At 40.3% G+C, this 27,662-nt stretch overlaps 1 protein-coding gene across 5 annotated transcripts in view; it reads left to right on the top strand.

The window, feature by feature from the left end:
- The window catches only part of ADK (adenosine kinase), a 298,228-nt gene that overhangs the window by 24,459 nt on the left and 246,107 nt on the right, over window positions 1–27,662 (top strand). For 3 of the 5 annotated variants that reach the window (XM_064464969.1, XM_064464968.1, XM_064464965.1), the window contains exon 3: window positions 12,971–13,024. The exons of the other annotated variants lie outside the window; for them this stretch is intronic. In XM_064464969.1, coding sequence (XP_064321039.1) covers window positions 12,971–13,024 — 54 coding nt within the window. The remainder of the gene's footprint in view (window positions 1–12,970; window positions 13,025–27,662) is intronic. 5 annotated transcript variants of the gene reach the window in all.

Below are 27,662 nucleotides of genomic sequence, written 5' to 3'. Positions count from 1 at the left end.
GTTCATCAGTCACTGGTGTGGATGTTTGTGCTGTGTGTCCTGCAGTGCCACCAGATTCTTGCTTTGAACCTGTGCCAAATGCTATAAAACAATGCTGTATCTTAAGAGAACTAAAAAATGGCACTCAGAAAAGCTCTGTGTCTTTGCAAGCTGCATGAATTAATTTTAACATACAAATTGTCTTCATTTTTTAGTTCCTCTTTAAACTTGTGGGTTTATGTCTGTCTTACTGTCAGATGAAGACTAAGGAGCTCTGGCTAAACAATTTTGGGTGGTTATTTTGCCAGCTTGTCCCAGTGATTTTATTTTCATTGCATTTTTTCCCTTGTGAAGTGACAGCAAAAGTGATTACGTTTCAGTGCAAGAGTCTGAGATGCACATGACAAAGCGTAAAGGGCAGCGTATGAGTGCCTAATATGACAAGATGTAACAAGTGAACAGTAGCAGGAAGGTACAGAAATACAAGTATTACCATGGGCAGTTTTTCAATCCTTGTATCGTTGAGGCTACTTATTTAGTGTTGAGGCTGAATCTTATTCTTTTTTAGGCAACAGGAGCTTCCTGCTGGTAGGAAGATAGGGGATAAAGACCACTGTAGAATTATGGTCTCACTCTAGTCAGGAAGCACACAGTCATCTTCCTTCACGAGAAGTGAAACTATGACCACATTCAGTGCCTGACCCCTCCAAGTAAAGGTCTCAGCTATGGATATTAAGTCAATAGAAAAACAAAAATGGTACCTGGTGGTGCAGGTGTTTCAATGCCAGTGTCTCTTAACGTGGCTTCAAGCTAGCATACCTCACCTGTTCTTTTTCAAGACAAGAACTGTAGTTACAGTGTAGAACATCTAATTTCTAATATTTCTATTTCCCTAGAAGAGGCAAAGTGTTCCAGAGTCTCACCTGTCTCTTGGCTCCTTTTCCTGTAGAGTTGTTGCATGGAAAAGAGGTTGGAGACCTTGCCCAGATCTGCTTCCTCTAACTGCAAGCGGGTGTTCCAGTGTTTCATTGAAGCTGTTTTGGTTTTGAGTTGTGCTTGTGATGTTATGTACAGCAGTACTAAAGAACAGCTAAAGTACTAAACAGAATGCAGCTGCTAGTTGGTCTACATTAGGTGAAGTGTTTGGATGTATACCTTGATTAGAAATGGTTTCAGTTTCAATGTCTGTAGTATTTTTAACTCAGTCTGCAATTCCATAAGCTCGGAGTTGTTGGAAATCACGTTTCAAAGGACTGTGGGCTGGAAATTTATCTTCTGTACTTAAGGGCAAAAAAAGGAAAGCTAATCTTGCCACCTTTGCAAAAGTGAGCCTGTGCAAAATCCCTGACTGCTTTCTTCAGCAACTTTTGTGCTAGGGACATGGCCAGCATGTATGAGCTAAGGCAAGCTGTAAAGTTGTATCAATGTATTCCACAATTCAAATACCAAATTAATTAAGATGAGTAAGTTGCTTTAGTAATTGCTAGCTTTTTATTGTTTTGAAAGCATCAACCACAAATTCCTGCTTTTGCATAGAACATCAGAGGTGTAGCTGACTTGTTTTCAGAAGTAGGGCATTTCAAGTTTTTTATGTAAATTGGGGTAAAATGTTAATAGAAGGCTGGCAACTTTACAAAATAGGAGGATATTTTGAATTTCGAATTTTTGCTGACTCACAAAATCAGAAATGCTTGAAACACTTTCTCTGACCAGCCCTGGGACAAAACTTACTCAGCCCAAGTGGGAAGCTCTTTTGGGCCATAAATGGCAGGAACTGTCCAAATGCCTCAGTCCCGTTTTCCTCTGCCAGATCCTTGGATGTCTGGGCTTGATGTTGCAGCTACCGCTGTGGGTGAGGGGTTAAGATACAAAACAGTGGCTGTGGCTAGAGGCAAAAGGGAGGAATGGTTCTTCCCAGAAGCAGTAATTGCTGTTCTGGGTATGGCTGATCCTCTAGAGGTAGCAGAGCAAGGAGTTAATATCTCAAGAGCTCTTCCCTGAATATTCATTTTGGTATTGCTCCTTCATTTTTTAGAATGAAATTAAAATGTCAGTGCAGTAAAGAAACCTTCTCTGCCATTGTCCATATGCTACTTTTTCCCAATAAAGTCAATGCCTTTAGTGGCTTGGATAAGTTGTTTCAGCATGGCTGGAAATTCACACAGCTGCAACACTTGTCTGTAGCTTGCAGTTTGCTCTAGTCAGGGTTAAAAATGATTTTTAGAGAAGGCAAACTAAGGCACATGAATTCCCTGACAATTCTCTGTTTAAGTTTCTGTAAGCTGAACTGTCCATTAACAACTGCTCGGGTGCAGAGGCAGAGGATGGAAAAGATCCAGCTTTTAGGCAGCAGGGAGACTCATTTAGATTGTAATAATGGTATGGAATTGATACTTTTGCCTGCCGCAAACAGAAGGACACCCATAAAGTTGTGTGACAGGAAAACGGAATACATCTTAAACGATATTTTTTAAAAATAAGTAAGAAAGTTTTAACTGGTATGTAAGACTCGCTGTTAGTTTCCTTATGATTTCTAAATGGAGCAATGCATTTTGCATTAAATATGACACACCAGCGTTTTTCTCTGTGTCCCTAAGAATTGACCTTTTCAGCATTCATATTTTTAAGACAGTAAAGTATTTAACATCCATCAAGATTCAGTACAGCCTCAGCACTTCCAGTATCCTCCTTTTGGATGTTTTATTGCTTGAAAGTAATATTCTGGGCTGACTTTGTGGTTTATGAGTTCTTTGCTGGAGAACAATTGTCTTTTGCTGTGTCCTAATTTATTTTTATTGATGTGGCACTTCATTCTTTGTACTAGAGATATCGAAACAATTGTATTTTAGAAATTCTGTTTTCATTTTTTTAAAGAGATGGAACAGATCCAGTATGGGGACAAAGTTGTGATTCAATTATGAAATACACTGAGTGTCGACGGAGCCTAACGCTGTTGATTTGTGTCTGCAGCAGCATAATGTTACCGCCTTTGTTAGTTTGTCCAAAGTACTGATGTGTATTTTATTGTGTGAAGTAGAGCCTATTGAAGTTCATCCTGACACCTAAAGCACATTGCTTTGCAAGCCTTCCTTCCCATTAGAAGGAATGGTGAAGGATTAATTTTCAGGCATAAAGAGGCTCAGTTGAGTAGCTGGCAGTGCTATTCATATATGGCATGCAGAGGAGAGTCTTCATTTAGAAGACATCATTAAAATCTATAAATCTGGGCAGGAGAATCTTGGGGTTGTGTCCACAACCGCACTACTCTGCCTACCCTGGATGATATTTGGCTACAATTTCCTTCTCAAAGCGGCATGCAGCAGCGAGGCATTTGGGGATTTTCAGTACTAGTGCTGACAGGATCTGTTGTAGAGCTCGTACGTGTTGGTCCGAACTATAAATTTTAAAGTGCTAATAGCAAGTAATCATGGGTAACTAGGAAAAGAACGGGAACCTTTCAGTTTATTGCTGTTTGTATTATGTACGTTAGTTCTGTTGGGTTTTTTCAAAGTTTTTGTGCAAATGAAACTTCTATGCAAGATTGTGAAAGCTGGTTTGTGTTTATAATCAAAACGAATTAAACTACAGAACAATATTTCTGCTTGAAGTAAATCAGTTTGTAATGGTTAAGTTATGATTTCAGAACAGAAACAATGCAAAATGACTGGTATGACTGAAGAAATGGTTTAAATATTGAGGGCTCAAAGGAATAATGTTAAAAGAATATGTTCAGGATTTCATTCTATCAACAGAACTGCCTGTAGTTCTGCACAAATTGAATTAATATTTTATGCCTTGATGAAGTTACTAAAGGTCAAGCAAGTATATGTCTACCAGTGTAATGAGTATAGAACTATAGATAGAATTCAGAGTACTACTTTCCAAAGAAATGTACAGAGTGCGCACATTAAAAGGTGCTCACAGTCAGATATTTCAAAACTAATTACTGAGGAAACATTTTTCTTTAGCTGTGTACCAGAAGTGTGTAAATGTCTGAAATTTTCAGTTCACTAGTTTGTAGTTAGGAAAACTGTTTTGACAAGGCCACTACTGTGTGCTTAAGTCCAGAGTGATAAGGCTGACCCTATTAAATGATCGTAGTTTTCTGCAGTCTGGTGATTAACAGGCTTTGAACTTTCCTGGATTTCTTAATCCCTTTTAATCATTTAAACCTATTATTGCTTTGACTTCAATTTCAAAAGCCCTTTAAATCTGTCTTACAATATTAATAGCTGATTAAAGTCCTGATTTCCAACCATATTATCAGTGGGGAGGCTATTTTATTACACTGAATAATTTACAAACAATTACTGAGGAAAATGTTGATCAAGGGGAAAAAACCAAATAAAAAAAGGAAAAACCCCAGAAAAACTATATTAGTATTTAAATTAGCGATCTTATCCATGCACAAAATTGGGAAAACACTTCTAACTTATGACAGCAATAACTATTTCTTTTTTCTTTTAGGTTTCAGGAGTGTAATTTTAAGTTAATTCTGTGTTGAAATTCAAATCCATCTTTCATTTTCATAATGAGCATTGTGGTGAAAAAAAAAAAATCTTCCTGCTAATAATTTTGGGATCCCTTTCACTCAGAAATCCCAAGATTTTTTTGCGACAAACAGAGGTTTGTATAGGATGTAATGCAGCCAAATAAGACTCCACTCATCCTAGTACATAGGAACTGGGTAGAAATGAAAACAGCAGGAATTCCTATATGGGTTCTCCAGGATGGTCCTTCGTTCTCTCGGCCCTGACGTTTCTGTTCCAGCAGCAGTGTTTGAAGTCTGGAACTTTTTTATTAATGAAAAAGCCGAGATCTGCGGTTTAAGTTGCACTTAAACTTTCCCATAAGCAGATTGGTTGGTTAAGCAGTGCCATTCTCTGCCACGACAATGCTACATGCACTTTCCCTAGCTGGACTTGATTCTTTGCTGTTGATAGCTATGAAGTAATTTATTTTCAGCAGTCTTAGCATTCTATTGCTATTTTTTCATGTCTCTGTCCCATTACCACTAGTGTGTGCTTTACTCCTACTGACGTTCCTTCTTCCCAAGCTAAATGTTTCAGCTACATGTTTTTCTGTTTGAAAATGGAAGAGGATAAAATAATTAGTGCGGCTGACTGCTCACTCTGGGGTTTTTTTCCTCTTTTTTTTTTTTTGTTTGCTCTTTCCTGTTTCTGTATTAGCTTGCTCTTTCCTACTTCTGTATTGAAGTAGTTCACTGGCGTCTTCAGTGCTTGATGTAAGCTGTAAGCTCAGGTTGAGTTAGTTGCAGACTGACACCTGGATTTTCCCCCTCTCCAGGTTACTACTCTGGGGGATGCCTTACCCCTGCCCATATTTTTATTCTTTGTTTACTACTTGGCTCTGCATCTCTCTGTGTTTGAATGAGTTCATCTCACTGTCTGCTAGAATGTTCTACTGTTACTACACACACTTGCCAGTCTGTTGTCATTTATGGATTTCATCAGCAGTACTGAACTCTAGGTCACCCAGAAATGTGTGGCACGGTGTTGGGTCTAGCGCTGATCCACGTTGAAGTCAATCTGAGATGTGGATTCTCTCACAGCCCTAATATTTTCCTAAAGGAATGTCTGAAAAGCATTTCTGGCAGTTTCCTCTCTTGTTGGTGTAAGCGGACTATTGCAAAAGTTAGGTGTTTTTTTTTTCTGGAAGCAGATTTTCTTTAGAATTGTGTTGCTATCATACAATCCCTCTAATCTTTCAGTTTTTCAAGGAAGAGATTCTGGACTTGCATTTTGTATTTGGCAAGAAAGCAGCATCTATTAAGTAAGGAATTGTTCTAAAATTGTCTAACCTGTACAAGGTCATCCTAGAGTAACAGTGAATGATGATCAGCGGTCATTAAAACCAGAAATTAATGTGGAAGGGGTCCCTGTTGTGCTGTCAATTTGAGGCCAAGAATGACTGAAAAGGTAGGTAGGACAAGCTACCCTGTTACGGAATAGGAGAGAGGCTAAAGGGGAGAGAAATTTTGAGGGAACGGGGAGTGTGGTGCCTTTCAGATGGTGAAGCTGGGAGTCTATAGGAAAACAGCAGAGGGATTTACAGAAAAAATGAAAACGCAAATGTATTAAACTGGTGGAATAAAAACAGCGCAAGTCAGGCAACAGACTTAGGCTTTCAGGATATGAATCAAAGCCCTTTACTGTTTGTTTGTTTAAATGGGGGGGGGGGGGGGGGGGGAAGGTGTCTTAAAACAGATATTCGGACTAGGGTGTATGTAGGTGCCAGTTACACACAAGTTTGATTTTGTTTTAGCTGGTTGCATCTGGTCCCTGATGAATTTTGCTGCTGAATTTATACATAAGGTGTGGTCTGGGTTGTGGCTTTTTGTTTTCATCTTGACTTAGAAATTCACAGCCCCTAGAATCTGGCTTAGCAAGCTTAAAGGTGTGATCCAAATAAATACAAGTCATGGCACTTACGCTCCATATTTGTGTACATGAAAAAGATTACTAGGCTAATCAGAAGAGTAAGGCTACATTAGACCTCTGAAGTGTCTAAGCAACTAGCCTTGTCAAAAATGCAGAAATATTGCCTTGCTTTAAGTAGTATTTTACTCTTGTGAGAAAAGCAGTTCACTTATTGCCTTTTGATCTCTGTATAGATCAAGTCAGAAGAAATGGAGTTAGCGGCTATGGCAGCATTAGTCATCCTGTCTGATAAATTGTGGATGGAAGTTGAGAAACAGGCTGACCTTCTATACCCATCCCCCATAAATCTGATGTTAGTAATACGTTGGGAGCTTCTGTGGGGCTCGCTCTGTGCATTGGTCTGTAACGCTCATGAGGACGCACTGTTGTAGTGCGTTCACACGTGGCCGTTTCTGCCCCGAAGGATCTTATGGGATGTGTTAACTGCCTTCGGTAGAAAGCAGTCAATACAGTCTGGAAAAGGACACGTGAGCACCAGTGTCCCGCAGGCTGGTTGTCCCAGTTTTACAAGATGAATAATTAAGAAAAAACAACAGAAAAAGGACTGCATTTCTTTCTTTCTTTTTATTTATTTAATTTTTTTTTAAAAGCAGTAGAAGTAGCCTTAACATCACTTGAAAGTTGAAGTAACGTAATCGCTGAATCATTCTTATGGAAACATCTTTAGGTCAATCTGAAATACAACAAGACTATACTGAAGCCCCTAAGGTTTCTTAATGGCTTTGTTGAAAATTTATGAAGAAATGCTTCTGTAGAGCTCTGTCTTAAAAGGTCTTTTCTTTTATTGATGAAGCATAGCCTAGTAGAGCAAAAGTTCTTTTTGTCTTGTCCAGTTAATGTAACCAACATGCTTTAGGTCTCTGACAGAGGAATCACACTCTTTTTTTTTTTTTTTTTTTTGGATGACTTTTTTGCAAAGTTCAACAAATGTTTTGGAAATCTATGCTTTCATACATTCTATTTTTAATCAATCTGGAAAATATTTAAAACTAACTGCAGCAAAGCATGTCAAGTACAATAAGCTCATGGAACAGCAAAGCCCCAAGTGCTTTTAAAGGGCAGCAGGGTTAGTCAGAGCCATGTACTGTGGCAAAAAGTTCATATTTATTTGTACATCAAACAAGGCAGAGGAATGTCTGCACAGATACATGTTTGGAGCTTCCCAGGGTGCCTTACTGTTGCAACTTTGTATTACTGAAATAGTTTTAATCTTTTATGTTGACTACTCACATTGATGGCTAATGCAAAAAAATTCTTTTATCTCATGTCTTGTTCCTTCACAAGCATTCTTGAAAATATTGATGGAAATACTACTCTGCTATGTATACAGTTTTGTCTACCTCTTTGTGTCTGCGTGATGAGATTTAGTCTTGGCTTTTCTGGCCCAAGCAGCAGTGTATATGTCTGTGCTGATTTTTAGTTTGATATCTGTGCAATTTTTAGCTATTGTTTCTCTGTAAGTTTTTGCTTAGGTTGGTGGATTCGAGTCAAATTTTGAAAGGTGAATTAAGTTTGAAGTTATGAAGATCTGTTGCCATTTTTTAAACCTGTTTGCTCATCGCTAGTTTTTCTTCTGGGCCTTAGGACAGGTGAGTTTTACCAGCCTTTCAGGAAACTCTTGTTTGTAGAGCAGATCTGAACTTGTCAGTCATTTGGAGTTTTTCATCAGTGCATATTTTGCGTAGGCTGTGTTTTCTTTTTAATTTGGTTAAGGCTTTGTAAAATTGGATGCTGCCTGAAGGGAACCATGCCTTATGGCTGGTTGTTACATTAAGAACATTACTGTAAAAATGCTGACTGCAGTCCGAGCACATTAATTTTCATACTGTCTCATATTAGGAGCTGGGAAATAAAAAAGCATTTTGTCGTAGGATTACCATTTCAGGAGGATCTTTAAAATGCATTGCACGAGTCAGAGCTGAACTTACATGTCCTAGTAAGCTTAGAAAAGGAAAAGCAGACGTCTAATAAAAATGTTACATTTCTGCAAAAACTGAAATTGAGACGATAAACGTGTAGGTGAATGCTAGGGAAGTCATGTACATGCAAGGGAAGAGCATGCTGCCTTGATCTTTCGTTTTGTAGCACCATAACCAAAGACAACGTGTTGGTCAGAGTTGTACCTCTAGCTGTTATCACAGTAAAACTCTTCCAAGTGGCCTTGGCATTTTTTTGACAGAGTATATTTGTATGATAGAGTACATACAGGCAAATTTCCTTAACACCGTTTTGGCTCTGTATAACATCTGCCGTCAGAATGCCTGCAATACTCCTTCAGTTTGGGGCTGTGCTACTTTATTTTCAGGCTTGTGGAAAGGGAAAATATTAGAGATTAACGTAGTTGTGAATTTATAATTAATGTTTTTGGGGGCTAAGTTTGATGTTATGTATGTGTCTGCACGTACATAAAATTTGGTTCTGGAAACAACAATTAGGAAGGAAGAAAACATGAAGTTCAGCTCTGAGTTCTGGTAGAGCATTGGTTACAGGAAACAAATGAGGAAAAAGATTGAGAGGTTCAGGAAAGCTTTGTCTTGGGAAGTTGAAAACATCCTCAATAGTTACAGTTGAATTATTTCAAGACTTTCGTGTTGAAATATATCCTCAGTTTGTTAATGCTCTGAAATTGTGGAGTTGGGGACTAGTGGGAGGCGTTCAAATCCTCTCGCCCGGCAGGCTTGGGTAGGCATCCTGTATCGCCATGCACTGCTGTAGTCGAAGGACGGAGAGATGCTTTTGTGGAGTGTGAGTTGCAGCTGGGCCTTTGTTTCTTGATGAAAGGTAGGGGGAGTAGCTTGCTTGTTTGTCCTGCGAAGTTAAATGCCTAAACATGCTGTTTTGTAACCAGGTTGGAAAGAATGTTTTTAAAAAGGTATCATCTCAACACTGAAAGGTGTAATGTATAGCAGAGTGAAACTTCTCATTTAAGCTGCGATTAGAGGACGGATGCTAGGATAATGATCTCTGTTAGCTCCTACCTGCGTCTGGGTCACTTGAGCTTTGGTCAGCATAGGGTACGTTGGAGTGACTGTGGTGCAATGATATCTAGAGCCACCAAGAACGCTGTGTGTTAAGAAATTCCATAAGGACCCGAGTTTGGGGAGAAATCCGCCATCTTCCAGAAGCGGAGGCGCTGGCCGAGGCGCAGCCGGCCTGTCGGCGCGGAAGCGTCCGCTGCGACGCCGGGGCCGGCGCGCGGGGTTCTGGGCAGGCAGCTGTGCCGGTTTGGTGGCCGCATGCAGCCGTGCGGGCGGGTAGCTGCTGCGCTGGGGCACCTGGTCCGGCCGTCCCCCGCTTGCCTGCAGCTGCCATTTGGAAGAGCAAGGGCGGCTCTTTTAGGAGATTAAATGTCTGTGAAGGACTTATCAAAGTGTTCATATGTATCGGTTTTGAGGTGTACTGCAGATTGTTTTGATGCTCACCTATGATCTTTCTGTAGACCCTTGCATATTTTTATTCTTGGGTCCCTTTTTGAAACAGGATCTCAAGCAGTGATGAAGAGGCTTTTAACATTGTGAAACTGTGTCACAGTTTGGTACTGGATAGTTGAAAAGAATAATCGTTATTTGAAGTGCTGGAATATGTTGAACTTTGAATTTCACAGGGCAGAAAATAGGAAAAAAAAAAAAAAAAAAAAGGTGAAGTTGTGGTCCCCTCAGTTCCTTTGTCCATTGCCATAGCATATTTGCTTCTCTTGTACTTACTAGTTTAACACCAGGCATGTGAATGTATAATACACGTACAGTATGTTGTTCTGGTTGCTTAGATGGTTTTAAATGTCCCTATTTAAAATTTTCTGACTGCATATCTTTAGCTTCAATTTTGCATTTAGTATGCTTGGCTCCTAAAACATGTTTTAGAGAAATTCTTCCCAATCTAACCTTCAGCAGTTAGGAAGAGGCAACTGGTGCTTATCAATCTTGCCTACGAAACACATGTTGGGCAGTATTATGTAAGCTGTTCACTGTGCTAGATGCACATTTAAATATATTAAATACTTCAGCAGCTGTGTATGAAATCTAATATGCTTCCTGTCTTAGTGCATACAGTACTAACAGGAGTTTGAACTCTACAAACGTGTTCCCCAGTGGGAAACTTTCTTGGATGAGTTGCTATCAAAGCAACTTTAGGGGTCAGGGAAGAATATTTCAAAAATGCCATTTTTCATGGTGAAAGAAAGGGGGTGGGGGTGAAAAAGATAGGTAAGCTAAGGCTCACGGAAGGAACCCTTCTGCAAACCTCGGGGGTAGCAACTGTGTCCCTCCTGCACCCCTCTGTGGTATGTCGGTACCATTCCCGAGGCGAGTATCACACATCTGTTAAACAGCGTTCCCATTATGCTACGTGGTTTCGTTGTAGCTGACCTGTTAGTCTGAGTAAGTACTGAACGGCTTCATCTGGGCTTTTTCCTCTCAGTAACTGTGGGGTTTAAGTTGTGGATTTAAAAAAAAAAACAAACAACAAACAAAACATCAAAAAAACCACCACCAAAAAAAGTGAAGGAACAAGGAATCTGGAAGCTTTAAAAAGCTCAAGTATAGGTATTATCTCTGTATCCTCAGCAGATAACGTTGTATTCAGTTTTAGCTGAAGTAGTCTGATTTCTGGTCAGAGGAAGAGCATGCAGTGTTATTTTTAGTGAAGAATGGCTGTGACTTTGTGTAGATGTATTTTCTAATGGGCAAAATGATCTCCATTTACAAAATGGGTTGCATATGAGCCAAGGGTATGTCTGTGACAGGCAGATCCTTCTAACAAATGACCTGATTTCATTTTAAGTAAGATTACAAGTTGCATAAGGAGAGTTAGTGTCCTTTGACTTCTGAAAGATGTTCCTTTTAGAATTTCCTGGTAGCTGTTTGCTTTTTCACTGATACGTAAGCGTTTGCTATCAATAAAATGCTTATTAAGACATGACAAATGGAGATATCGGGGAGATGTAGCACACGATGAAGAGGCTGGTATTGGGCTAAACCCTTTTTCATTAAAGAAAAAGAGCCCGATACCATTCGCCACAGAAAATATTGATTTGGAAGTAAATGTAAGATCACAACAGTTAAAATATGTGGCTTAAAGACTGACAGGATGGTCAGCTGTGAAGAAGACTTGGCAATTAAACCAAGTGACCTGAATCTGTTATTGAACAGCATGTTAGTATAGTCTGCTTGCCGTAAGAGTCAGATGCAAGCCCTGCGCACTGGAGAATGAGGACAGACCCCGCTGTACCCTCATGAGGAGCGACTCCCTGAAGGATTTAGCAGCAAAGTGGATAAATGGGTGCAGGTCAGCATGGTACTATGGCAAAATAACCTAAGGCAGTCTCTGCACACGTAAACAAGGAAAATGGGTCAGTCAGTCGGTGTCTTGTGTGCTTCAATGCAGCACCAGTGAGCTTGCGAATGTGTCCAGGGCTGGTGCTTGCATTTTAAATGGAGGCTGAAAAAATGAGTTTTGGAGAGTATCATCAGAAAATGCTATAAGGAATAGAGAACATAGGTTTTATCTGTTTATTTGTCACATAAATCCATTTTCAAGATAGCTCGATTGTAGTTGGTTGGTGATCAGAATCTTTCCTCAGGGAGAGTAATTTATGGCTCGGCAGTTGACTGGAGCAAGAACAAAACCAGAGGGCACAGGGACAGCGGGAACGTTCTGCAGTGTGAGCAGCTGGCCGTTCGCAGGATTATCCCGTGGACACTTGACTTCTATTACGTACAACTGTCTCACAAACAAATCAACCAGGAAAAAACCCAAACAAACCCAAACCCAAAAAACCGGACGCCACAGAAAACCACAGCAGAGTTAGGTTTGTGGAGTATTCCGAGACAGCAAAAGATTTTGCTCTGAGGCACAGCAAAAGTGAGGTCACTTTGTAAAGGTTTTCCAAGTGAGTGACAGTGGAGGCTGCAGCACGACTAGTAGTAGCCTGTGCTGGGGAGGCCCGGTTCCTTTTCCCCCTGACTCAGGCGGTGTAGGCAGCCTAGTCTTTTAAATTGCTCATTAGGTTAAGCTAGCAAAGAAAGCTTCTTGCTCTCAAGCCCTCACTTTCATCAGAGGTTGCCCGTATGGTCTGCAGAAATTTTCCTAAATAGCCTGATGTTAACGTATATTTTTTTCTATAGGATGTTTTTGGTATTCATTGTCATAGTTGTATCTGGTACGGGGGGAACGCTACAGCCAGTTTTAGTGTTCGCATTGCCTGTATTCCTTACTGTCATGTTTTGTCAGATCAAATTATAAGATCAATGCAGTTTATGGTATGAAGTGCTTTGGATATATAGCAAGCCAAGGTATCTGGCAGAATTTGAAGCTGTGGTATAAAGCGAAAGTTTTGTGTGTTAAGTTTACTGTAATAAACATGTAACAAATTGTTTAGAAAACCTTGCTGCTGTCTTTGCAATACTTGAGGTACCTGAATTAACAAATATTACATGGTTTAATAATTTGCCACTTTGAAACTATAAAACTGCATTTCATGGTTATATTCTCAGAGTAACTGTTTTGTGGTTTGTTTGTTTTTTTTTTCCAAGGTATGGGCTGAAGCCAAATGACCAAATTTTGGCAGAGGAGAAGCACAAAGAACTGTAAGCTCTTTTATGGTGATATACATGCATGTTATATGTATTTACTTTTCTGTGTGCACGCCTATCTTATTATTAGAAGACCTGAAGCAAAAATTTTGTTTTCATAAATAGCCTCTGCTCTTCAGTATTGCCTACTGTAAATTGCACAGCTTGTCTGAAAAGTAGTTCCTTCAAAAAAGGATTAAGACTTTTTTTTAAAATGAATTTGTTTTAGAAATTCTTAACTGAGGTTGGTACACTTGCAGTTTAAACGTCTCAGTGTTCATCCTAGTTGATGCTTTATGTACGACAGTGGGTACATTAAGAGCTACTGCCTGCCTACAGTATGTCTGTGTATAAGTGAAATGCTGCTTTATATCTGGCAGAAATGAAAAGGGAGATTTTTTTTTTTCAGGTTCAGTGTTGACTCATTATTTTAATGGGCCTACTTGTGCGCTATCATGGCCATTCCCACCTTTGCAAGTTCCCACCAACACAGTTGGGCTGTGGGGTGGAACGTAGCTGAGTCACCGGTGCCCCGTCAGCTACATTGAAATTTTGCCTGTTTTGGCTAATCTGATTTTGTTGGGGGAAAAAAAATGATTCGTTAGGGTTTTTTTTTCCTGGGGAAAAAAAAGATCTACTGTTGACTGGATCATTCTTTTGTCTTGCAGGACAAGTAGCTATAGGAAGCTTAGTCAAACATTTCAATAACATAATTTTCAGTTATCTTGCTCCTTCATTTAAGATGTGCCCAAACCAAAGAAGTCTGAAGTTCACATTTAGTCTGATTTTAGATATTTTGCCAAAACATGGAAAACTAACCTTTACTTTTTTACTTTGTCACATTATGCACTAAAATACAGAAGCTGTGTGTTTGATTTAAAAGCAAATGCTGGGTACTGTGCATAAGCATGTGCATATACATTTGGAAAATGCAAAGTAAAAAGGTAGGTATTGTCTGCATATTATCTAGATACGGGAGAGGGGGATTCTGAGTTTGTATGCCTAGTTTTGAAACCTTCAATTTAATTTTTTTCCCAATTATGGTAGCTTTTAAAACATATTGAAGTTATCCAAGCTGCTGACATTTGAACTGTATACATGTTTTGAAAGTGGAAGGGGACTTACCCGAGCTTGGTATGCTTTCTGTGATGACTGATTAGCTCAGTTATGAGTTACTGTATTAAATGGGAGAAAAGTTCTCACTAAATAAAAAATGGCACAACTGGAACGTTCCTGCTCACTTGTATGTGTAAGCACAGAGGCTGCATAAAAGCAATAGTATAATACTTTTTATTTCAGAATTTAGTTGAAAAATTCTCTTGTTCTTAAAGCCCTTCATTATGTGAAGTAACGGTCTCTTTTAATACTGCTGTTTTTAATTCCTGCACATTAATACCACTGGTTGAAGAGCTATAGTCAGTGCGTGAACTCCAGTTTTCCCCTTGCCTCGTTCACCCACAGTTCTCCAAGAGCTGCCTGACAAACGTTCTGTGTGAGCGTCCTCTTTGCTCTCCCTCAAATCGGTTATGTAACTGCCTTGTTGTTGTTTCTTTTTTTTAAGATAGTTGGTATGAAAGACTGCAGAAAACGCTTCACTTACCAGCCCTTACATAATTTTATTCAGTGTCTTCTCTGTGATAACTAGCGGAATATTTATATAAAAGTTGTATTTCCAAAGAAGATAGAGATTTTCAGGATTGCTTTCACATCTCTTCCTTTCAGGATAGAGATAGTGGGGAATTTGGTCCCATTTGCATGCTTAGATGTGAGAAAAAGGTGGTTTCCTTTTTTCTACTTCTTCTATTTTAAACTTTCAGCTCTTGCACATAATTGTCTGTTTCCATTATTACACTAGCATTATTTTGCATTATTTCATAGTACCCCAAAAGACGTAAGCAGTTCATCCACCTGTAAGATGAGGTCACTGCTTCAGGTTAATTACTGTCTATAGCTGTCGGGTCTTTCCATATTGAAAGTTCGGATATTTCTCTGTAAAGTCATAGATTTCAAACAGTAGAAATGTATTCCGGTAACAAAGACTTAATTCCCCTGAAAAAGAATTATTTGCTAAAAGCCTTAGTGATTGAATTGCTAGCCAAATAGAATTTCCGTGTTCTTTCAGAGGATGGAAAAAGGCATCTAGCTTATACTTGTACATCTCGGTAATGTCCCTGTGACATTAAAAGTGCTTGAGCTCCAGGCAAAAGATGGGCAACAGCAGTTGCCTTTGGGTAGATAAGACAGGTTTTCTGCAGAGCACCCTCTCGAACGACTGAGCGCTTCTGGACAGCATAATTATGATTAACCCATTAAAAGGGTTAGGCCATTGTAAAAATACAAGCTAGATGTATTAAAAGTACTAGCATGTTGAGGGGTTAAACACGAGCTAAATGACATACAGGTCTGTATTTTGGACAGTACAGGTTGTACTGTGTACACAAGCTTTATTTACACAATAGATGTTGATTAAACTGAACTTTTTGATGTGAGGTATTTAATTTGAAGTAGTTTCAACATACTAAAATCCTGTTTGAACTATTTATTTTAAGTATGTTGCATGTTACTTAGTTGCATATTGGTTACTGATACTTTTATAGCATAGTCACTTGTTAAATGGAGGGTCAAACTCCTTTAATTAAAATAAGAAATTTCAGTAAAACCGAAGTTTTACACAAATCAGCTGCAAGAGAAACCTTTCTCTGGCTTTTCATTGTTATCGCTACAGTAGCTCCCGAGATGATTTATATGCTGTCGGTTATCTTGAAAGCATTTGAACGTGCTTTTTGCCATTGACCTTGGCATCCTGAATGTCGCTGGATACTTGACCGGGGAAGAACTCTCGTAGGTCACTGTCACGTTGTTTCGGGACAGACCTTTGGAACTTCTCTAATAAGCTGAGTGCTGCTCTTCTCAGACCATGTTAACTGTACGGCGCAGAGCAGATTAAATGGTGTTGAACCTCAGAGCCCTTCCAGTCCTTCAAGCTAAATTCTCTGATCTAAGTTACAGATGAGTTGTTAGATATCTAAGTGTTGTTCTCTGGTATTTAGATCAGCATTTGTATTTAAAAGAAATGCTGAGTCTATGGAATGGCAGCTAAGACAACTTAGCACTGGGGTAATTGTCTCTGATTTAGTTATAAACTTCTTCTTGGGTTCAGTGCCCATATAACTAAGGTGCTCTCTTGAACCTGTCCTGATGTTTTTAAGTCAAATACAAACAAAGTCAGGCTCTGTGTAGTCCTGTTCGGTGCCAAAATTCCCCTGCTTGAAATACTTTATCTTCCAGTCTTACAAATGTCAGCAGCTTTTATATTGACTTACCAAGTACAGAGACTTCTATTGGTATTCCGCATCTAAGAGTACCATGATGATTTTTCTGACTGTCAGATGTCCTTCAGTTTCTTTGAGATCACTTCTATGTGGCTGCTCTTCATAAAAATGTGGATGTTATTCAGTAATGAATGCCATATCTCCAGGGGTAATTGGGCCAGATATGACCTGACTTGGCTCGATCCTGCTCTTGAATCTTAGTTATCTAGGGAGATAAGTACAGCCACTCAGACAGACTGGAGTTGGTTTACAGGCATGGCATCGTACTTAACTTCTATTTTAAGAGCTAAGGTATGAAAGATCACTTTTTTGCCCCCTGCTTCCAATTCACTTGGACTGTAGCAGCCTGTTAAAATTGTGTATTTTCATTAGTATACACTTTTTCATCTTAAAGGAATTTGCTAGCACTAAAGTTGTAAGTTGCTGCATATATACATTATTTCTCTCCTGAATGCACACAAGGTGGAGGTCACCGTCCTGCAGCTCAGCCAGGGAGTGGGATGTGTGGAGGCTCCTTAGCTTGCTTCCATGTAAAATTAGCAGATTAGTTCAAACCATCTTAACTGATGATCAAGCCAAGCATGCTAATGTTGGATCGAATCAGACGAGCAATCGTGTTTGTTTTCACTGGTGAGTTTGTTATTCTGCAGCAAGAATGGCAAAGATGGGGGAAGAGTAGTATATTCAGTTTGTGCAGGTGTTTTACAAGGTGAGCATGCATTTGTGGCTGAAGAGATGTCCTGGAGATGATTCCTGCCTCCCCCAACCCAACTAATACCCTGTAACTTTGAGGAGAGGACAAAAAGAATTCCATCCTGCAGGACTGCTGGGGAAACTTGCATGTGATAAGGTTGGTAAGGCCTTAATGTTTTATATGTTTTTCCCCTTGAGAACAATAAATGAATAAATAAATTTCAGAGACAAGTAGAAATACTTCTCCTGACCATTTGTATAGTCCTTTTACAAGAGTTGTTCTGACTTCTAATTCTCAGAATTGGACGGGGTGACTTTAACGAAGTGTAGACATGTGTGTCTGTAGACTTGCACACACGTGTTGTTGTCGAGGCTGAATTTTTTTTTTACTATGGTTCTGCATCAAAAGTTTTGAGGAGAGTAAATTTAAGGTATGGGGTGTGGTCAGAGTTGTCCTGATATTGAAGAAACATTTAATTTGTTTATCCAGTGCCCCAATACAGAGTCCGTTTTCACTGTGTAGTGTTGGCAGAGCTGTTGGGGTTTTTTAGAAATACTCTTTTTTACTAAAACATGGGCAGTAGCAAAATCTTGGTAGCTTTACTTAGCTTTACTACCTTGTATGAATACGTGACTAAAAGATATTCATTGTGAGTCTTAGAAGCGTTGTTTGGAGTTTAGTGGTACCACTGAGTCTGTAAGCAATGCTTCAGGACATTTGTTTTAATTCAGCTTTGACTGGTGGTTGCACAGTTTTATAAACTGTTTTGTTTAAGCAGTTTTGGCCACGGTGGAGCTTTTTTCTTTTTTTTCTTTTTTGGAAGCTAGTTGAAGGAAAAAGCAGGAATGTGGCAGCTATTTTGTCCCCCACAGCCACCTCTGCTTTCATAACGTATCTTTTCACAAGATAAAGACCATGAGGTGAGAAAGAGGAAGAAGATAAATAGATAAATATAAGCTTCCTTTCTCTTCAGTCAGCTGTGTGATGTGTTGCAGTCAGAAGGGAGGGCAGATGTGCTGCTCCGCTGCGGGTTTGCCAGGAGGACTTTATTTAGGTGTTTCATGCTTAGCTGCACACTTGCTATATGAATACTTTTTTCATAGAGAACCTGAACAAGGGAGAGAGAGAGACTCCTGAGCTTGAGAACAGCTGTTTGGGTGACTGATCCAGTTTTGAATTATCTGTAGCACCTGGGGTTTTTTGTGCATGTTCTGGTTTCACTCAGCCAAGACACATATAAGTGAGTATTGGAAGGGTGAACGCTGGAGACATAGGAGGGCTGTTTGGGGATTACAGAGGGCCTGTATGATGCTTGGGAAAGAGTAGAGAAGCTTACGGTGGGGTTTAGAAGTAGTCTGGGTGTGTTAGGAAGCTGAGGATGCGAAAGGGATTGAACCTGTCCATGGGAATGTTGTAGTGGAGTCTCCTTGTATTTGGGCTCTTACGTGTGCAAATCACTATCGTAACACATAAGTACCAAAGCTGAGGGACTTGACCCCAAATCCATTTGCTGTGCAACCGTGCCTCATTGACAGCTCAGCAGGCAGTGAGAGGGGCACGAATGTTGGGGACAAAGGGGTGTGACTGTCTAATGCTGTTTGGAGCAACCAAGCTGCAGTATTTTGTGCCACTAGAGGGTGTAGGTTATCTTCAGTAACACTATCAAAAATCCTTCTGTATATGTCACCTTCAGGATTCAGTGTCCTGTTGGTGTGTGGTCTCTCTAGAACGTGTTTGGTTTTTTATCCACCCTGTTCCTCCCAAAACCTAAAAAAGAGGATAGCAAATTGTTTTTTTGGGAAGAGATACTAAAATATCAGAAATGCTAAGACTTAAATCTTTTGTCTGCCCACTCAACATGTGCTGACAACATGTATGATCTGTATGGTTGGGGTTGGGGTGATGCATGAACCTGTCAGGCTTCTGCCAAAGCTGCTGAGTTACTTCATATAATACACCTTACTTGTAGTTACATTTGAGTGGATGAGCATATAATATGAAATGTGATTGGGCAATGAAGTAATGTGGAAAACAGTTATGGCAATACTGAGGTGTTTGGCTTTATGAAAAAAGTCACAACTTTATTTTAGATTTCCTCCTCAGTTTTTTAGATCAAGCCATCATACTGGACTGTTTCGTGGTGTAGAGGTTTGTATGAAAACATCAATAAAAACATCTACTGTGGAATTGATATTAATTTTTACAAAAACTAATATTTTTAGAATAGCTACAAATTGAAACTTCTAGACTACTGTTTTTAATAAATAGTAATTTAGAATGATTGGTCTCTTAAGTTGCACCCTTTTCCCAAAGCAAATATGAATCATGTTGTATATTGACGCTGATTGTTCCACGATGTGTGCTCAAGGACTTCTTTAAGTAAACTTCCATTAAATGCTTGGGAATTCAGTGGAGTAAGAATCTGGATGATGTGCTGTGGATATCTGAAAAACATGTAAATGTGAGGAAAGAGATTGATGGTTGGGAAGGGCTCCGTGGTGATCTGGAATGCACTTTGTTAATCCTGTTCTTTGGGTTGTTGGCTCCCTCTGTAGAAATGACTTTAAATTGCAGTTTGATTTCTGTAGAGTTGTTTTATCACTTCTGTGGTGTGTATATAAAGGTTTGACTCATGTGCGGAAAAGAATGATTTACGGATAGCTACAAAATTTCTGTTACAGATTCTTCCCTCTTTTTCCTTTCAGTTCTCTGCCTGTCCACCCCCACCCTGTTCTTTTGAATGCAGTGCCAGTACAAATCAGTGTTATACAAATAAACTAATGAATTCTTGGTAACAGACAATCCTGTGTAAATTTCCAAAAATTAAGGATCTAAACTACAGCAGGAATGCTTGTGCCTTCTTTGATGGAGGCAGTCTTTACATCTGCTTAAATTTAAAATGCAAAATTGCAAGTGTTAATTATATTGTGTAATTTTGTTTTGCATCCCACTATTGATAATATGAAACAAGTAATCTGTAGCTTGCTTATACAGGGTGGTAAGCATATTGGATCAATATTTTGAAAATGTGTTCATGTATCAGTACAGCATTGTAAATAAGCTTTCTGCCTCTGTTTATGTTATTTTATGTATACAGTGTTTATGTTATTTTATGTATACAGTGTATTAAAGGTAGACTTTGCCACATAGCTTTATAGACTTTGTTAGAATGTTCTTTACTGTTAAGCAACTCCTGGAAATGAACATTGATTCATTCTTGTGTGATACAGTGTTTATTTGATATAATGTAGAAGAAAACTTCTGACAACAGCTATGGCTGTCAGAGAAGAACAAGGCTTATATTTATATTATATTATATTCCTCTGGGGAGCTTGGTTTTTATAGCCTGAGCTATATAGCCTGAGACCGTTCTGCGATACAGCACTTCCATGGCAGTGGGAAGGAGGAGAGCTGGAGGGGAAGGAGAAGGATGGATGTGAAAGCCAGTGGAGAGTTGAAAATATTTTGTATGTGTGGCACATGAGAACCCAAACCCAAAAGATCTAAAAACAGATGCTAAAGGATTGAAACTTAATTTGCTTAAATCAAGTTATGGAAGTTCCTAGCGTCAGATTTATTGTTCTTCTGTAGTCCTGCTCTTATGAGACTTAATCCCCTATATTAATTTTTCTTCTTTTACCTTCAAGAGATTTTTTTCAAGTACCTTTGTCATATACTTTGATTAGCACTACCCTATTGTAAGTGGTACAGCAGCATCAAAAGATCCTCCAAGGGAAAGATGTCTTGGAATACTCCAAACTAATTCCAGCTCAGAGCTGAGAGCTTTCAGGAGCTCTCGCACTACTGGCTATTGAGTTAAATAGATCTTTCTTAATGATTTCTTACACTCTGAAAATCTATGTAGGAATAGATGGATTGACATTGACCTGCCTGGCTCTTCTGTGCAGTGAGCTAATGAGATGAGTTACACTATTGCTTTTTCTGATAGTAATTACTGTTACTTAGTCTGTACTGTACAGCTTGTTCAAAGCAAGGAAATACATTTTTGATTTTGCTGCCTGTTCCTGAAACCACCCTCAAGCACAGGCTGAGCAGGTAGCCCACAGTGGTAAATTGAATGCCCAGGCTTAGACGGTTCAAGTTTTCCGAACCCCTTTAAAGGGTTTCAGCTCGCCACTCACCGAGTGTTTGTAGCAAAGGCTTCACAACCAGCACGAAATAGTTGCACCCTCTTGTCCCCCCAGGGTTCGTGTTTCAGCAATTGCAGTTTGGGCAGCCAGTGAGGCACGACTGTCCAGAAGAAGGAGGCTTTTCCCTCACCACGTCTCTTGGTACTCTTCTTATTTTACAACAAATTCAAAAGCGGTGTGAAAAACGGTGTTACCTGGAGTCAGTGCAAAACATGGTTATGCACAGAGTGCAGCGCTAATTCAGTACTGACCTGACTGTGTGCTGCCACTCACGTATTTGGGTTTTGAATATGCAGACTAATTTTTCCGTAGTGCTACATGTTTCTGTCACTGTATTGATTTCTTTCAGACAGAGAAGGGGATGCATACTGACCATAAGATCTTATCTTGAGCTGCAGGGCATCCAAAAGCTTCTGGGATCGCTGTTTCTTGGTTAAGGTAGCTGGAAAAGTTTCTGCATCTTTGTAGCACAGAAGTGCACAATTCAGAATTGGACAAAATCTGTCTTTAGAGGATTAGTTTTTGTGTTATGCAACGTAGCACAAAACTTGAGATTTTTCTAAAACTTAGAGATGACTAATTGGTCATGTTACTAACTTGGCAGATATACTGTCTGAGTCTCTCTTAGAAAGAGAATACAAATGAAGATATTGCTGTGGGATGGTTTTGGACCATCAGAGTAATTAATTTATGTGGCTTTTGTGGTTTGTCTTGCAGCTTGAAGTATTCTGAGAGACAGAACGAGAGTTTAACTTAACATGGGATTTTTATGCCATTCTTTTACTACACTTCTTACGCATTGTATTTTGCTCACAGTTCTCTGAAGGCAGCACTAGATGCAGGAAAAAAAAAAAACCTGACAGAGCATTCTATGAAATTATATTAATTTCATTAATTTCATAAAGGCAGTGTGAGTGGAGGAGAATCTTCAGACAATCTTCCCTAGGCAGATCCCTTATAAACTCTGTTTTCATTCAGATTTTAATGAAATACACAGCAAAGCTGTGGAAATTCTGGCAATGTTTGAAAGCCCCAGAAAAGGGACATGAGGTCAGTACTGGTTTTACCACAAGGTGGTGCTTTATGTAGCAGCTAGCTTTATGGCAAGTAATTGAGGACCACAGTAAAAGACGTAAAATATCTAAAGCTTTTAACGACTTTAAAGTATTTGGCAGTGCACTGTTGTCTTTTTGTTTAAATACTTCTAAGCTTGAGATGAAGAGGCTTACTACTTTCATAGACGCTGTTTAAAAACTATGAAAATAAGAAATGTATGTTTTGTTGCAAATCACGTGCATTCACAGTTTGAGCTTGAGGTACGATGCACCTGAGTACAGCAAGCAAATTGTGGGGGGGGATTTCTTGTAACACAGACCAAAACGTATTTGTTATTCAGATTACTACATTAGAAAATATAATAGACAAAATTGCAAAACCCAGAATGATAGTTTAATTATCTCTTCTCTAAGCTCAGTTTTGTTTTATGCGTTTTCTCTTGGGTTTGTTACTGGCATGGTGTGCTTGAGGTCACATGCTCTAAAATCATCTGCACATGGTGCTGGTATTATCTAAAAACTGGCCAATGCAAAAGAAAGTAAAAATATTAATAATTTAGTTTATACTCATTTTTGGGTAGTCCTGAGAGTAGATGGAGAATTTAAACTTCCAGTATTTTTGCATTTTAATGAAAAAAATTACTGTAACAGAAGATATGCTATAACTGCATTTTAAAATGAAGACTTCTCATTTGATGTTTTTAATAGTTTCAAGCTTTTGTGAACTCTTAGAATTTTAAAAAGAGAACTTATTGATTGATGGCACCTGTGTGTGCATGTTCTGTTTAAATGCGTAAAGTATGTAATTTATTGTTTCTTCATAATTCTATAAGAGACATAGCCAGGATATAATGCCGCTCTTTTTCCTAAATAATGGGGAAAAGAGCTGTGTTGTGGTGTAGTCCTGTTCTTGGATGTTTGTGTGCTTTTCAGTGTATATTTTTCCTGTGCTGGGCCTTCAATTTTCTCATATAAAATCTTTCGGTGGGACTGTTTAGAACTGAATTGCCACAGAAATTGAACTGATGTCCTGCTTGTTGCACTGTTGCAACAAAGGCCTGACCACATCAGACAGACAGTTTCCAAAGCTGCTAATGCAACATCACTCTCCTCACTAATTAAGCTTTAAGAGTATCCTCGCTTACAGATATAAGTGGCCCAAGTAAACAATGTAATAAGCTGGATATTTTACCAGCAGCTGAAAGAATAGCTAAGTCTCTGTTGTCCATTCAGTCTTTTCTGGGTTAAGCTTAACCCCAAGAGTACCAATTAGCACTCAGTATAGTGGATTCTGCTATGTTAAAGGAGGTGATCATCTATTAGAGCAGATTAAGTGGTTTGTGTGAAAATAATTTAGTAGCTGTCCGTTAATTGCCTTTCCTTTCAAAGAACTTCAGAAAGAGACCTCAAGAGATCATTTAGTTTCATTCCCCTAATCCAGCTAGAGATGCATCTTTGTCATTCCTGGCAGATATTTGTCTAGCCTCCTCTAAAGGTCTTTGGAAATAGAGAGATGTCATGTGGAGGCAGTGCAGCCTTACTACATAATTGTATTGGTGTGCCACTTCAGTGCTGCTGAAACGTTCCCCCTCCCTGCGCTACGTCTAGGGTTTAATCCATCCTGAATACAGTTCAGTTCTATTAGCTGTCCTATTCTCCACTGACACAGAGAACAGATTATTCCCTTCCTATTGGTTTTACGTTAATGGTCTCAAGTCTGTCCTTTTCTCCTCATCTGTAGGCTGGAGATGGCAGGATACATCTCCTCCTGCAGCTCGCATCATCTCAACGTCTTTCCCATTTCACTGCTTCCCTCTGGCCTCCCTCCAGTTGCTTTAGGTACTTCACGAAGCGTGTTGCCAAAAATGGGGTGCAATCTTCCAGCTGTGGCCTTGCCATATGTAGCGCAGAATTCCTGAGGCGTTGAATAAAACACATTAAACTCAAAGCTGACAGAGTGCACTATTCTAAGAAGCAGTATTGGAACTGTAAATATTTATCTTCAAATTTGCTTTTTACTTCGGCGATGCTGGTTGGTATGCCTTAGAACTAAAAAGCAGTCTGTTCTTAATATTCAGATTAAGAAACAAGACTAATAAAAGTTAAAATTTACAGCAACTATTAATTCATATGTTTAGGATTTAGTTTAAGTTCAAAAGTAACTGTACTACTAATTAACCCCTATTCAAACATGATTGACTTTTTTTCCCCCTTCTCCCCTGCCCTGAGTGAATGAATTCAGGAAAAGAAAGTAGATGCTTTGAACAGTTCAGATAATTGACTCTTAGAAGTCCTCTGGATACACTACATAAAACAACAACAAAATAACATTGCATGTTTAATTCCCAGAAGTGTTTCTTTGTGACTCAGAGTTTTAATGTGGCTCCGAGAGAATTGAAAGCTGCTGTTCTGGAATGGCTGCTAGTTCGTGGTGGTGCTGGGAGCGGGTTGTTCTTTGCCTCTTGGTAAGCAGGAGAGCATGAGTTGAAGGCAGTTTGTCATAATTCTCAGATTGGAGTGATCAAAGGTGTATATAATTTATTTATGGAGAACAGTTCTTTGTACTTCTGAAGCAGGTTTTATGGATGATCTTTCCTGTTACAAGAAATCACAGTACAAAATTTGGCAGTTCTGTTTTGTTACAGAAGTTTTCCTTTGCATCAAATCTGCTCTAAGAGCATGAAGTGGCAGAGGGCCTGCAGGGTGAAACAGAACTAATGCCCATTAGCCAACTAAGCAGTGGAAGGAGAACAGTGACTCATGGAATCACAGAATGCTTTGGGTTGAAGGGACCTTTAGAGGCCATCTAGTCCAAGCCCCTGCAGTGAGCAGGGACATCTTCAGCTAGATCAGGTCGCTCAGAGCCCCGTCCAGCCTGGCCTTGGATGTTTCCAGCGATGGGGCATTGACCACCTCTCGGGGCAACTTCTTCCAGTGTTTCACCACCCTTGTCAAAAAAATTTTTTTCCTTATATCCAGTCTATATCTTCCCTCTTTTAGTTTACAGCGATCACCCCATGGCCTGTCACAACAGGCCTTGCTAAAGAGGTCACCCCCACCCTTCCTACAGCCCCCCCTTAAGCACTGGAAGGCGCAATAAGGTCTCCCCGCAGCCTTCTCTTCCCCAGGCTGCACAACCCCAGCTCTCCCAGCCCGGCCTCGCAGCAGAGGGGCTCCAGCCCTCGGAGCATTTCTGTGGCCTCCTCTGGCCCCGCTCCAACAGCCCCGTGTCTGTCCCGTGCTGAGGAGCCCCGAGCTGGAGGCGGCGCTGCAGGGGGGTCTCACGGAGCGGGGCAGGGGGGCAGGACCCCCTCCCTCGCCCTGCTGCCCGCGCTGCTGGGGATGCAGCCTGGGGCACGGTTGGCTTCGTGCTCTCGCAGCCCAGTTGCCGGCTCGTGTCCAGCTTTTCACCCCCAGCACCCCTGAGTCCTCCTCTGCAGGGCTGCTCCCCATCCCTCCATCCCTCAGCCTGTGTGGGTACCGGGGGCTGCCCCGACCCAGGGGCAGGACCTTGCACTTGGCCTTGTTGAACCTCCTGAGGTTCGCAGGGGCCCAGTTCTCGAGCCTGTCCAGGTCCCTGGGATGGCATCCTGTCTTTCTGGCGTGTCTCCTGCCCTGCTCAGCTTGGTGTCATTTGCACACTTGCTGAGGCTGGACATGATCCCACTATCTGTGTCATCGATGAAGATATTGAACAGTACTGGTCTCAGTACGAACCCCTGAGCGACACCACTCATCACTGGTCTCCATCTGGATGTTGAGCCATTGACCACAACCCTCTGGACATGACCATCCTACCAGTTCCTTGTCCACCAAACAGTCCACCCATCAAATCCATATCTCCCCAATTTAGAGAGAAGGATGCTGTGGGTGCCCATGTCGAAGGCCTTACAAAAGTCCAGATAGATCACATCTATTGCCTTTCCCTTGTCAAGTGAAGAGGGAGTCGGAATTACAGAACGCATAGTACTGGAATGGGAAAAAATGGCAATGTTTCTGAACTGGAGAGCCAGAACAGTGCAGGATTGGCAAAGAGAATGTGTGTGATTTTGCTAGGGTAATGTTCTATGCACCCATGCACCCCCATAAGCAAGAATGTAGAGCAGGCAGAGTAGCCTGTTGTGTGAACGAAATATTGACCGCCTGATTTAATCAGGACACCTAGAAGCCGCTGCTTAGCACCGTAAGTACATGTGTCCGGAATGGATATGTGGTTTTATATTTGTGTGTTAGTGTAAAGCTGATGGCTTTCTTACTGATCATGAATAGCCTTGAAGACTTGCCAGGAAATATCTTCTGATCTACATACTTACATAGCTCAGTAATCATTATATATGAGTGTCTCAGATGTTTACATTGATTTGCTCTTGCAGCTTTCTTTTAGATAAGACTGTAATTGTATGGATTTGTGGCCAACGCAAACAGGGAATGTAGCTGGCTCCAAATTGCATGGGAAACCTGCTGCAAATTCAGAAGCTGTGTGCCTTAACCACCAAGCCATCTGCTTATTCTGAAGGGGGTCTCATGCCCTAATACCGTACTGACTGTACTATCGGATGACCTTGCTCTGCAAGGAGTGGAAACAGCAACTGACACACTGCAGCTCCTGTCCCCAAACCCGTGATCACAGATGGAGCGCAGCTGCGGCAGGGGATTCGGTGGTACCTTCTGGTCACATGAGTCAGCTGGTGCAGTTGCAGCTGCAGATGCCAGTGTCTCTGCTGAGCAGCTGAAACCAATATACATTATTCAGGCTGGTGCAGGGGCGTGTGGGAGGTGATGGAGATAAACTCCCTGTGCCAGTTAAGTGTCTTAAGCACCCTGCCTGTGGTACATGCAGCCTGGCCTTGTCTCTTTAACTGATACAGCTGGCTCTGATTGTGAGGGGACTAACTAATAGAGCTGCAGACAGCGAGAATATAAAGGCATTCATTAATTTCAGTTATTGATTTCTAATATCTGTATAAACAAAACTGAATGCACACACATTCTCCTGTCCTGCTTGTTCTGGTTTAGGTCAGCAGGATGTGGGCAGGTCTTGTATTGGACTATCAAAGGTAGGAAGAGAGAATCACAGTCTTCCACTGTAGTGGAAAAAAGTATTTCGGGAAATTCAGTGTTCGGTGCTTTCAGTTCAATGCGTTCAGTGCTTTAAGTTGAAAGTGGCTATTTAAATAAGATATGCAACTACAGCAGTTAAAACTGTGCTTTTAAACTGTAGTGGTGAGTTATCTTGCAGATTTGGTGAAAGCTGAGATGGGCTGCTCTAATTTGCTTCTGAGGTCACTTAAATAGGTTTTCTAAAGTAGGTGATCTCTTCAGCTAATATTTCTAGCATCCAGCAATGTTGAAAATGTCCGTATGCAACAGTGAATAAGCCTACCGTTCCCTTCTGTTGGCACGGTCCTGCACAGATTCCTG

The sequence above is a fragment of the Phalacrocorax carbo genome, chromosome 13 (assembly GCF_963921805.1).
Source record: "Phalacrocorax carbo chromosome 13, bPhaCar2.1, whole genome shotgun sequence".
Lineage (NCBI taxonomy): Eukaryota > Metazoa > Chordata > Aves > Suliformes > Phalacrocoracidae > Phalacrocorax > Phalacrocorax carbo.
This window is presented reverse-complemented; position numbering and strand designations above follow the sequence as displayed.